Source organism: Oncorhynchus gorbuscha, linkage group LG09 (assembly GCF_021184085.1).
Source record: "Oncorhynchus gorbuscha isolate QuinsamMale2020 ecotype Even-year linkage group LG09, OgorEven_v1.0, whole genome shotgun sequence".
Classification (NCBI taxonomy): Eukaryota; Metazoa; Chordata; class Actinopteri; order Salmoniformes; family Salmonidae; genus Oncorhynchus; species Oncorhynchus gorbuscha.
In genome coordinates this window covers 94,538,464-94,551,776 of record NC_060181.1, presented here as the reverse complement: position 1 = coordinate 94,551,776, position 13,313 = coordinate 94,538,464, and the positions used below count along the sequence as shown (strand labels likewise).

At 44.8% G+C, this 13,313-nt stretch overlaps 2 protein-coding genes across 3 annotated transcripts in view; one reads left to right on the top strand and one right to left on the bottom strand.

Moving 5' to 3' along the window:
- Window positions 1-57, top strand: part of LOC124044480 (leucine-rich repeat extensin-like protein 5) — a 909-nt gene extending 852 nt beyond the window's left edge. The window contains exon 1 of the mRNA XM_046364109.1: window positions 1-57. This exon is cut by the window's left edge and continues 852 nt beyond it. Within this exon, the coding sequence (XP_046220065.1) occupies window positions 1-57 (57 nt within the window).
- A 10,420-nt stretch (window positions 58-10,477) lies between these two features.
- On the bottom strand, window positions 10,478-12,621 carry LOC124044291 (oligodendrocyte transcription factor 2-like). 2 transcript variants are annotated; one of them, XM_046363937.1, is made up of 2 exons: window positions 12,510-12,621; window positions 10,478-12,193 (listed from the first exon to the last, which is right to left on the bottom strand). In XM_046363937.1, the coding sequence occupies exon 2, from the start codon at window positions 12,156-12,158 to the stop codon at window positions 11,358-11,360; it is 801 nt and encodes a 266-aa protein (XP_046219893.1). In that variant the 5' UTR covers window positions 12,159-12,193; window positions 12,510-12,621; the 3' UTR covers window positions 10,478-11,357. The 2 variants fall into 2 exon arrangements, with proteins under 2 accessions (XP_046219893.1, XP_046219894.1); XM_046363938.1 differs by having other exon boundaries at window positions 12,473-12,574.
- Between the last annotated feature and the right edge of the window lie 692 nt (window positions 12,622-13,313).

Sequence of the window (13,313 nt, the reverse complement as noted above, 5' to 3'; positions counted from 1 at the left end):
TGCACCCCTCTGGGAGCAGGTCGAGGCTCTGTGTCTCGCTCCCAGGAGTCACTTTGATGTTAAATCCCATCCTGGCTGTGTCCTCTTTCATTAAACTAGCCCCACTCTGCTCTGCTCGAGTTCTGATTTTCTCTTGCTCTGTTCTGTTCTGCTCGGCCAGTCATGAATATCCAAAGGTCTGTTTACTTGACAGGATTATCCTCCCTTTCAAAGACATGGGGACAATTCTTCAGCCACACAACAAATACAAGAAGAAAACTCTCTCTCTCAATGGAGATTCTTTATTTCTTTCCTCTGAATGTCCTTTACTCTGTCTGCTCCCTCGCTCTCACTCTGTCCGCTCCCTCGCTCTCACTCTGTCTGCTCCCTAGCTCTCACTCTGTCTGCTCCCTCGCCGTCACTCTGTCTGCTCCCTCGCTCTCACTCTGTCTGCTCCCTCGCTCTCGCTCTGTCTGCTCCCTCGCTCTCACTCTGTCTGCTCCCTCGCTCTCACTCTGTCTGCTCCCTCGCTCTCACTCTGTCTGCTCCCTCGCCGTCACTCTGTCTGCTCCCTCGCCCTCACTCTGTCTGCTCCCTCGCTCTCGCTCTGTCTGCTCCCTCGCTCTCACTCTGTCTGCTCCCTCGCTCTCACTCTGTCTGCTCCCTCGCCGTCACTCTGTCTGCTCCCTCGCTCTCGCTCTGTCTGCTCCCTCGCTCTCGCTCTGTCTGCTCCCTCGCTCTCACTCTGTCTGCTCCCTCGCTCTCACTCTGTCTGCTCCCTCGCTCTCACTCTGTCTGTTCCCTCTCCGTCACTCTGTCTGCTCCCTCGCCCTCACTCTGTCTGCTCCCTCGCTCTCACTCTGTCTGCTCCCTCGCTCTCACTCTGTCTGCTCCCTCGCTCTCACTCTGTCTGCTCCCTCGCCGTCACTCTGTCTGCTCCCTCGCTCTCACTCTGTCTGCTCCCTCGCTCGTCACTCTGTCTGCTCCCTCGCCCTCACTCTGTCTGCTCCCTCGCTCTCACTCTGCTCCCTGCTCTCACTCTGTCTGCTCCCTCGCTCTCACTCTGTCTGCTCCCTCTGTCTGCTCCTCGCTCTCACTCTGTCTGCTCCCTCGCTCTCACTCTGTCTGCTCCCTCGCTCTCACTCTGTCTGCTCCCTCGCCGTCACTCTGTCTGCTCCCTCGCTCTCACTCTGTCTGCTCCCTCGCCGTCACTCTGTCTGCTCCCTCGCCCTCACTCTGTCTGCTCCCTCGCCCTCACTCTGTCTGCTCCCTCGCTCTCACTCTGCCTGCTCCCTCGCTCTCACTCTGTCTGCTCCCTCGCTCTCACTCTGTCTGCTCCCTCGCTCTCACTCTGTCTGCTCCCTCGCTCTCACTCTGTCTTTGTCCGTCTGTCCCTTTTAGTAAACACATTGATCCACCCTGTCTGTGAGTTCATCTGCTTCACTTCATACACTCATTTCACCTCTCTCTCACAAGCACCTCTTCTTCAAAGCCATCGCCCTTCTGTCTTACACTGAAATTGCTGCTGATGTTCATATGTCCACTGGTCTCTGAGACAGACAGTATCAACCATTAGCTTGTCTATTGGGTTTGGGTGTAAAACATGTATTCCACTTCACAAGTTCTGAGGTAGACACATGATCTGTAATACTTGACTCGGGCATATATGCTGCCGTTGAGTTTGATATCATTATTTTTTTCATACACCTTTATTTAACGAGGCAAGTCCGTTAAGAACAAATTCTTATTTTCAATGACGGCCTAGGAACAGTGGGTTAATTGCCTTTTTCAGGGGCAGAACGACAGATTTTTTACCTTGTCAGTTTGGGGATTTGAACTTGCAACCTTTCGGTTACTCGTCCAACACTCTAACCACTAGGCTACCCTGCCTCCACATCATCCTGCAAGGTGGAAGGATTCCAGACAATTCATATCAAACTTATTGAGGAGCATACTATGCCATCAATAGTGCGACTGTAATCAGCCATTCCCTATTCACAGGTCTGCAATTCTCTGTGTCTGTCACACTGTATCCTTGTCTCTATATATCAGTCCAGAGAGGTGTTTTGTTTTCCATAAGGATGAACAGATGAACTGAAATAAACATCGGTCCCCAGGCAGGGAGCGGTCTCAGATGATTCCCCTTAACGACCTCATAACGCTCAATTCATTGGTTGCTGACGCCTTGCCCTCCTCCTCAGAGCTTTACACTGCTAAGACCTGACCTGTTGTCTGACTCTTGCTACTGATGCACTTCTCTTCACATTCTATTTGGTTATTTCTCTCCCTCTCTTATCTCCCCCCTCTATTATATTATCCCTCTCTTATCCTCTCCTTTCTTGTCCTCTCCTCTCTTATCCTCTCCTCTCTTATCCACTCCTCTCTTATCCTCTCTTATCCTCTCCTCTCTTATTCTCTCTTATTCTCTCCCTCTCTTATCCTTTCCCTCTCTTATCCACTCCTCTCTTATCCTCTCTTATCCTCTCCTCTCTTATTCTCTCCCTCTCTTATCCCCTCCTCTCTGGTCCTCTCCTCTCTTATCCTCTCATCTCTTATCATCTCCCTCTCTTATCCTTGCCTCTCTAATCCTCTCCCTCTCTTATCCTCTCCTCTCTTATCCTCTCCTCTCTTATCCCCTCCTCTCTTATCCTCTCTTATCCTCTCCTCTCTTATTCTCTCCCTCTCTTATCCCCTCCTCTCTGGTCCTCTCCTCTCTAATCCTCTCATCTCTTATTCTCTCCTTCTCTTATCCTTTCCCTCTCTTATCCTCTCTTATCCTCTCCTCTCTTATCCTCTCTTATCCTCTCTTATCCTCTCTTATCCTCTCCTCTCTTATCCTCTCCTATCCTCTCCCTCTCTTATCCTTTCCCTCTCTTATCCTCTCTTATCCTCTCCTCTCTTATCCTCTCTTATCCTCTCCTATCCTCTCCCTCTCTTATCCTTTCCCTCTCTTATCCTCTCTTATCCTCTCCTATCCTCTCCCTCTCTTATCCTTTCCCTCTCTTATCCTTTCTTATCCTCTCTTATCCTCTCCTATCCTCTCCCGCTCCTATCCTTTCCCTCTCTTATCCTCTCCTCTCTAATTCTCTCCCTCTCTTATCCTCTCCTCTCTAATTCTCTCCCTCTCTTATTCTCTCCTTCTCTTACCCTTTCCCTCTCGTATCTCCTCCTCTCTTATCCTCTCCTCTCTTATCCCTTTTCTATTATATCAGTCTCTCTCTGCTCTTTCTGTACCCAGGAGCAGTTTTGATTCATCTCTTCAATACCTTCATCATGATCCTATGGGCGGTTTAACAAAACGCAATGGGCCTATTTGAAACGTTGTATATCTGTGCAGTGTTTTGGGAGGTTTAAGTCCAGTGGATGTAAGACCAACTCATCATGCCTCCTCGTCCTAACCCTCACTATTTCCCCCCTCCTAACCCTCACTATATCACCCCTCCCAACCCTCACTATATCACCCCTCCTTACCCTCACTACATCACCCCTCCTAACCCTCACTATATCACCCCTCCTAACCCTCACTATATCACCCCTCCTAAACCTCACTACATCACCCCTCCTAAACCTCACTACATCACCCCTCCCAACCCTCACTATATCAGCCCTCCTAAACCTCACTATATCACCCCTCCTTACCCTCACTACATCACCCCTCCTAACCCTCACTATATCACCCCTCCTTACCCTCACTACATCACCCCTCCTAAACCTCACTACATCACCCCTCCTAAACCTCACTACATCACCCCTCCTAAACCTCACTACATCACCCCTCCTAAACCTCACTACATCACCCCTCCCAACCCTCACTACATCAGTCCTCCTAAACCTCACTATATCACCCCTCCTAAACCTCACTACATCACCCCTCCTAAACCTCACTACATCACCCCTCCTAAACCTCACTACATCACCCCTCCTAAACCTCACTACATCACCCCTCCCAACCCTCACTATATCAGCCCTCCTAAACCTCACTACATCACCCCTCCTAAACTTCACTACATAACACCATATGAGTATTCGAACTATCGACATCTCATTCTGGTAGTTTAGGATCAAGTTTAGGATCGAGTTAAGGATCAAGGTTAGGATTGAGTTTAGGATCAAGTTTAGGATCAAGGAATCTGTCGCCATGGAACCAGCTATGGAACCAGCTATCTGTTAAATTAGCTTTCTGGGGTAAATCACTCTGGCACTAAACAAGCATCTTTATATCTTTAAATTATTCATGTATACAGGTCCATGTGGTGTAATAACGGTTCTACTATCAGGGTCGTGTGGTGTAATAACGGTTCTACTATCAGGGTCGTGTGGTGTAATAACGGTTCTACTATCAGGGTCGTGTGGTGTAATAACGGTTCTACTATCAGGGTCGTGTGGTGTAATAACGGTTCTACTATAACAGGGTCGTGTGGTGTAATAACGGTTCTACTATCAGGGTCGTTCTACTATCAGGGTCGTGTGGTGTAATAACTACTAATAACGGTTCTACTACTATAAGGGTCGTGTGGTGTAATAACGGTTCTACTATCAGGGTCGTGTGGTGTAATAACGGTTCTACTATCAAATAACGGGTCGTGTGGTGTAATAACGGTTCTACTATCAGGGTCGTGTGGTGTAATAACGGTTCTACTATCAGGGTCGTGTGGTGTAATTTCGGTTCTACTATCAGGGTCGGTGTGGTGTAATAACGGTTCTACTATCAGGGTCGTGTGGTGTAATAACGGTTCTACTATCAGGTCGTGTGGTGTAATAACGGTTCTACTATCAGGGTCGTGTGGTGTAATAACGGTTCTACTATCAGGGTCGTGTGGTGTACTATAAGGGTCGGGTTCTACTATCAGGGTCGTGTGGTGTAATAACGGTTCTACTATCAGGGTCGTGTGGTGTAATAACGGTTCTACTATCAGGGTCGTGTGGTGTAATAACGGTTCTACTATCAGGGTCGTGGTTCTACTATAAGGGTGTAATAACGGTTCTACTATCAGGGTCGTGTGGTGTAATAACGGTTCTACTATAAGGGTCGGTGGTGTAATAACGGTTCTACTATAAGTCGTGTGGTGTAATAACGGTGTGGTACTATCAGGGTCGTGTGGTGTAATAACGGTTCTACTATCAGGGTAACGGTTCTACTATCAGGGTCGTGTGGTGTAATAACGGTTCTACTATAAGGGTCGTGTGGTGTAATAACGGTTCTACTATAAGGGTCGTGTGGTGTAATAACGGTTCTACTATAAGGGTCGTGTGGTGTAATAACGGTTCTACTATCAGGGTCGTGTGGTGTAATAACGGTTCTACTATCAGGGTCGTGTGGTGTAATAACGGTTCTACTATCAGGGTCGTGTGGTGTAATAACGGTTCTACTATCAGGGTCGTGTGGTGTAATAACGGTTCTACTATCAGGGTCGTGGTTCTACTATCAGGTCGTGTAATAACGGTTCTACTATCAGGGTTGTGTCGTTCTACTATCAGTAATAACGGTTCTACTATAAGGGTCGTGTCGTGTAATAACGGTTCAGCTATTTATTCATTTTAAACTAGTACTGTAAGATTTGCATTCTTTAAATACATACATTGTGGTCCTTCTGTAGCTCAGTTGGTAGAGCATGGCGCTTGTAACGCCAGGGTAGTGGGTTCGATCCCCGGGACCACCCATACGTAGAATGTATGCACACATGACTGTAAGTCGCTTTGGATAAAAGCGTCTGCTAAATGGCATATATTATACTACCCTGCTGTATGTTAGGCCTGATTGTGTGCGTGCGTCCTGACTTACTGACAGTATTGTTGGTGTAATGGTGTGTGTTTGTTTGTGTAATGGTGTGTGTTTGTTGGTGTAATGGTGTGTGTTTGTTGGTGTAATGGTGTGTGTTTGTTGGTGTAATGGTGTGTGTTTCTTGGTGTAATGGTGTGTGTTTGTTGGTGTAATGGTGTGTATTTGTTGGTGTGTAGATAACTGACTGACAGTAGGTGTCTTTCTGACTCATAATGAAGTGAAAAGGCTGCTCGTTAAGGTGGGAACGAAATAGATGGAATAATGGTGAGGGAATGGGAGAGAGAGAGGGGGGGGGGTTTCTATTTCATTTTGAAATGTGATACTTTATAGTCCTCATTAACTCTGTGAGTAATTGCATTTTGCAGGCAACAAATGGGTTCTCAATGGAGTGGCAGGCTGAGATGACCTGAATAACAGATGCAGGTCAAAAAGACATGATCTCAGCATTGTGTCCTGTACAAATTTGATTAACCTCAGTTTGGACTCAATTTGTTCCGTCCAACATGTAACTGTATCCTTTGTTTTAGGCTAGTAGACCTGGCTGAGATGACTCGGGTGACATCTTCTATGTGCACTAAAAGTTATCTGTCTTCCTGGCTCACAGCGTTGACCTTTTTAAGCGGTACCTTTGGGAGAGATAGCAGTAAGTTTGAGGGTGATAGCGGTAAGTTAAGGGGAGAAAGCAGTAAGTTCAGGGGGTGATAGCAGTAAGTTCAGGGGTGATAGCGGTAAGTTCAGGGGGTGATAGCAGTAAGTTCAGAGGGTGATAGCGGTAAGTTCAGGGGGTGATAGCAGTAAGTTCAGGGGGTGATAGCAGTAAGTTCAGGCGGTGATAGCAGTAAGTTTGAGGGAGATAGCGGAAGTTCAGGGGGTGATAGCGGTAAGTTCAGGGGGAGATATCAGTAAGTTCAGGGGGTGATAGCAGTAAGTTTGAGGTAGATAGCAGTAAGTTAAGGGGAGAAAGCAGTAAGTTCAGGGGTGGTAGCAGTAAGTTTGAGGGAGATAGCGGAAGTTCAGGGGCGATAGCAGTAAGTTTGAGGGTGATAGCGGTAAGTTCAGGGGGTGATAGCAGTAAGTTTGAGGGAGATAGCGGAAGTTCAGGGGTGATAGCGGTAAGTTCAGGGGGTGATAGCGGTAAGTTTGAGGGGTGATAGCAGTAAGTTCAGGGGTGATAGCAGTAAGTTTGAGGGAGATAGCGGAAGTTCAGGGGTGATAGCGGTAAGTTCAGGGGTGATAGCGGTAAGTTCAGAGGGTGATAGCAGTAAGTTTGAGGGAGATAGCGGAAGTTCAGGGGGAGATAGCAGTAAGTTCAGGGGGTGATAGCAGTAAGTTCAGGGGTGATAGCGGTAAGTTCAGAGGGTGATAGCAGTAAGTTTGAGGGAGATAGCGGAAGTTCAGGGGGAGATAGCAGTAAGTTCAGGGGTGATAGCAGTAAGTTCAGGGGTGATAGCGGTAAGTTCAGGGGTGATAGCGGTAAGTTCAGGGGTGATAGCAGTAAGTTCAGGGGGTGATAGCAGTAAGTTCAGGGGGTGATAGCAGTAAGTTCAGGGGTGATAGCGGTAAGTTCAGAGGGTGATAGCGGTAAGTTCAGAGGGTGATAGCAGTAAGTTCAGAGGGTGATAGCAGTAAGTTCAGGGGGTGATAGCAGTAAGTTCAGAGGGTGATAGCAGTAAGTTTGAGGGTGATAGCAGTAAGTTTGAGGGTGATAGCAGTAAGTTCAGGGGGTGATAGCGGTAATTTCAGGGGGAGATAGCAGTAAGTTTGAGGGAGATAGCGGAAGTTCAGGGGGTGATAGCAGTAAGTTCAGGGGTGATAGCAGTAAGTTCAGAGGGTGATAGCGGTAAGTTCAGAGGGTGATAGCAGTAAGTTCAGGGGTGATAGCGGTAAGTTCAGGGGGTGATAGCAGTAAGTTCAGAGGGTGATAGCGGTAAGTTCAGGGGGTGATAGCAGTAAGTTCAGGGGGTGATAGCAGTAAGTTCAGAGGGTGATAGCAGTAAGTTCAGGGGGTGATAGCAGTAAGTTCAGAGGGTGATAGCAGTAAGTTTGAGGGTGATAGCAGTAAGTTCAGGGGGTGATAGCGGTAAGTTTGAGGGTGATAGCAGTAAGTTCAGAGGGTGATAGCAGTAAGTTTGAGGGTGATAGCAGTAAGTTCAGGGAGTGATAGCAGTAAGTTCAGAGGGTGATAGCAGTAAGTTCAGGGGTGATAGCAGTAAGTTCAGGGGTGATAGTGGTAAGTTCAGGGGTGATAGCAGTAAGTTCAGGGGTGATAGCAGTAAGTTCAGGGGTGATAGCCAGGTCTCAATTGTAAATGAGAACTTGTTCTCAACTTGCCTACCTGGTTAAATAAAGGTGAAATAAATAAAAAATAGCGGTAAGTTCAGGGGTGATAGCAGTAAGTTCAGGGGTGATAGCGGTAAGTTCAGGGGGTGACAGCAGTAAGTTCAGGGGGTGATGATAGCGGTAAATTCAGGGGGTGACAGCAGTAAGTTCAGGGGTGATAGCGGTAAGTTCAGGGGTGACAGCAGTAAGTTCAGGGGTGACAGCAGTAAGTTCAGGGGGTGATAGCGGTAAGTTCAGGGGGTGATAGCAGTAAGTTCAGGGGGTGATAGCGGTAAGTTCAGGGGGTGACAGCAGTAAGTTCAGGGGGTGATAGCAGTAAGTTCAGAGGGTGATAGCAGTAAGTCAATAAATGTTATTCTTTCTTTTTCTCTATGCAATGTCCTACAAAATCTTCAAGGACTTTTTTTTCAGTTTCTTATTCACATCTTTTGAATAATTAAATTGTTAAAAGGAGAGGAAATAAACAAATGCGAGCATGAATATTCAAACATCAGGTTCATTCCATATCGTTCCAGCTTCAAAAGCCTTTCGAAAACATTTCAACAGCATGCACAATCTGCTGTGCAGCTGTCGCCGTTTACTAATGTATACCCAGCTATATTCATTTATTCGTAGATATTCTTCAGAACAGAATTTATTCGTATGTCTTAGGGATCGTTTGCCCGCATATTTTGCATAGCTCACGAATCCAAAAACATTTTCTCTACGTCTTGGTAAGTGCCCCCCCCCTGTCATGTAGTCTCAGAACAAATATCCAAGTGGCCGCATTTCATCAAGACGGTATTTGCTTTTTCAGCTTATCAAAGTATTTAAAAACCTAGAGATGTGGAAGTCCAACTGGATCCATGCTGAAACCATTCAAACAATGCTCGTTGTGACAGCAAATGGGCTTTGTGTGTGACGGCACACGTGGACAAATCAAATCGGTGCCAAAAAAGTTTAAAAGTCCCCCTTATGACCTAGTCTGAAGGAGAGGCAAAGTCACAGACAAGTGTGTCATGCTCTGAAAAAGACGAAGGTGAAAACTGTAACCTTTAAATTATTATGATAAATCTCATATATACTTCGAATGTAACTTTTATTTATTTGTTCTTGTCTAATTAGTGAGACTAATTGACTTGATTCGTAAGGGATGTGTTAACTCTGTGACTTGTCGGGCCTCGTCCACAACCGGACACCATAAACCAAAGCGGAGCTATTCAGCAATTCTTTCTTGAATCTTCGATAAAATGATACATTATTCATCGACGTTCCTGCCATTTGTAACTTTTTATAATCATGGCAAATAAATTCGGCATGATGTCACATCTGAACATTTATGACGAAAGGAATCTGGCTTGTGACTCCAAATGCCCAGTTTGCAGTGAATTCCATTTTATGTGGATTATATATTTTATTTTTTAAATAATTCTATGAAACGAAATATCAAAAAAATATAATAAAAGAAATGAAACGTTAACGTGCTTAGAAGAGTTCGAGAAGTTGAATTTGATTTCTGAATTAGGCTACTGGGCTTATAGTAGGCCTATAATGACGTCGCTAACAATAGTGAGAAGTCAAAGTTGAGCAGTCTGGACTAAAATCTACACGTTGTGGATTTCTTTGTCCTTTAGTTGAATTGAAAGGGGGGGGGGGGCAGTAAGTCATTGTTCCAAATATATTTCCTACTTCTATTAAAGTGTATTTGTGTTTCTAATTCTAATTATTTTGTACGCAACATAATTTACTAAAGGCGCATTGTTTAAACATGGCCTTTAGGTTTGGATAAAATGTCGAAGTGTGCCTTGGTCCATATTTCAAATCGAAAATGTCTTAAACTATGTATAAACTGTAGTGGTGGTAGGACACTGTAAATAATTAGTCGTGTTTAAGGTGTTTATATTTTTTTGTAAAAATGAATGGTTTTAATGTATTTATTACTGGAATAAGTAAATTGTCTTTGTATCATTTCATTCTTAAAATCATATCACGTCTCGTTTTGACTATCAGCTACATCGCAAGTTATCCAAACGAAGCAAGGCTTTATTAATTTTATATAATTGTTAAATGAAAAACAAGAAACTGTTTTTTTTTTTTTTTTTTTTTACAAAACTGTGTATGTTGACCCACTATCAGGCTACGCACAGCTTAAAACCCAAGGCGTTTCTGCTTGTCTCAAAATGCCATAGACAATTTAGGATAGAACCAACTGTTCAGCTATTGCTTAGATCCCCCATTTGACGTTTACCCGTGTAAATCGTTCACTTAGACTACAATGGCTCTTATCGGGGGTAATTTGGCCTGTGCATGTTTCCTTACAATTTACGTGGAACGTTAAGCGTTGGTGTTTTGTTGCAAGAGGATGACGTCAATAACCAATAGACAACAAAATATGTCATTAAACTTGTTTTATTTTACATTTAAAATCACCAAAATAATCATCGTCATTGATTCATTTGAAATCCCATTGAAAATAAGTAAATAAATATCATTTAGCACTTTTTTTTATTTTTATATATATATAAAACATAAAGAAGCGATCGTTCTTGGTGTCGTGCGGTGACTGGCATGCGTGGCAACACACAATGGAAATACAACCATACACAAGAAAACAGCCATCTCGGCTCGGCAGTGACGTCGAAGAGAGAACACTGAAGGGACATATTATACAAGAGGCAGGTGCAACATGGTACCAGCTCTACGTGGCTGAAAGCAGACATGCTAACAACGGGGTCAATCCAAACATGAACCAAAAGGGCTTGATATAAAATCTCTCGTACTATATAAACAGAATTCTGAATCTACATATTTACAATCTACATTACCATTGTGCTCTCATCCAGTTTGCTAAATCTAAATAGTGTCTTTTAGTTTATTCGGTCTCGGGATGGGCTAGTCTTAAAGTTCAATAATGATCAAGAACATTAAAAAAAGCCATCAGTAATTCCATGTGAATTGTGTGTATTCCTGGCAGCCACAATGTAAGAAAGGTTTGCAACCAGTGAATTGATGGCCATTACTGAATATTAAAATGGGTCTTTAATTAAAGCACCTTTTATTAATTACGCTATATACTGTTACAAAATGCTATGTTAGTAGCGCTCTTCCAGTTTTTAGAAAGTAGGGAATTTCTGCTGGCTCAATCCAAAGCTAATTTCAGCAACAGATAAATAACATTAAAAAAGGTGTTTATATGGACTAAGATGCAGGGTGACGTCTACAGCCGAAAGTTATGTTCACTTTTCTCCTGCTCTCGTTCTATGATACGTGTTCCAAGTCATTTGGAGTCACTCGTCAGCCTGGACATGGTGACAGCGCTCATGCCGGACACATGTGGAGGTGGCACCTGGCACATGCTGCACGGACAGGGCATCCCTGCGCCCCAGTGATGGAAACTGCTGCCCAGGGGGCCCGGACCGGCCGAGGGCGCCTTCAGGAGTCCATGGTGGGGTCTGATCGAGGTAAGACCCGTTGCTGAGAGAGAGGCTGCGGTGGAGACCGCAGGGGGAAGAAGTGGGTGGTGCACCGGGTGGGAGGCGTGGGAAACAGTCGGATGGCCGGGCAGTGGCCCAGTGTGCGCCATGGTCCCACAGGCGGAGGGGTGGAAGCTGCTGTGGTGTCCGCTGCCATAGATCTCACTGACCAGTCTCTTCATCTCCTCAAGCGAGTTGCTCAGCATCAAGATGTAGTTTCTCGCCAGGAGGAGAGTGGCGATTTTGGAAAGCTTGCGCACCGAAGGCCCGTGCGCGTAAGGCATAACCTCCCGGAGACCGTCCATGGCGATGTTGAGGTCGTGCATCCTCTTCCGCTCCCGGCTGTTGATTTTCAGTCGCATCCCCTGCAGCTCGTTCTCCGATAGCAGTTTACGGTCCTTCTTTGACAGCATTTTCAGAGTGATATCATCATCATCGTCGGAGAGGCTCCGCATGTCCGCGGGTATCTCCGGTGGAGAGTCGCTCTGTGTGGACGAGACAGTACCGGAGAAGCCTACCATATGCTTCTTCATCGCATGCAGAAACATATCGTGCACTTCGGGGGAGGAAGGTCGGCTAGACACTCGGCTGGTATCGGAGTCCATGATGATGCTCAGGTTTATTCAGACAGCGCAATAGTCTACGGAAGGAAAGTAAACAAACCATTTAGCAATCAGATTTTTTCACAACCACGCTAGCATTACACGTTAAAACCGTGTGAATATTTCATAATAATATACTTTCAAACTAATTAAATGTTCAATGCTGGAGTAACGAGAAGGTTAACAAACACATCCACGAAAGTTCAGGAGAAGGCTCTCGAAAGTTATTTTACTCATGATGGTCATGAGTTCATTGTCAAATTAGGATTTGTATTTTTATGACAGAAATCACAGTTTGCTAAATGCCATAAACCTACTATCAATATGATCCCGGAGAGCAGACGTAAAACATACCGAGAGATGTAAGAGCGCAGCTCGGTGCAGGGAAAAGTGTCGCTGTTGAATCCACTTGTTACTCCCCAATCACAACTGACAGCCCATTTGGCATGCACGAGCACGATGACATGGTTTTATAGCGGACTTAAGTATGAGACGGGGGGGGGGCAAGTCACCAGGACAATGCCATTGCTTTTCCGACTGCCTGTCATCCACCAATGGGCTGCTTGCGAACCGGGAGAGGGAGGAGGCTTGGAGGAGTTAGGGGTTCCTCAAATCTGATGTCATTACAAAGAAATTGTAGCTTCGTTTAAAAGAATGAATTAGACACACTCTGCATATGGAGTCTTGCGAGGGAATGACATTGTTGAGGCATGTAGATGTTTTAGTGACGGACAAGAAAGAAGTATATAAAAAAACATATTGGCCACCAGATCAGGAAATAATTGTAATTATATCAAATAAAAACGTAGTCTTTACGTCAATGAATGGAAAGTTTCATAGCCTATTTGTTTTTTTCCTTGCAGAAAAACTTTTAATTTTTTTTTTAGAAAGATTCGACTTTTCGGTGGAAAAATAGAACGAGCTGTTTTATTTCTTAATATTTACACGTTCGCGATATCATCCTGTAGTATTTATATAAGATACCTGACTGAATGTTGATATAACTCCCCGATATCATCCTGTAGTATTTATATAAGATACCTGACTGAATGTTGATATAACTCCCCGATATCATCCTGTAGTATTTATATAAGATACCTGACTGAATGTTGATATAACTCCCCGATATCATCCTGTAGTATTTATATAAGATACCTG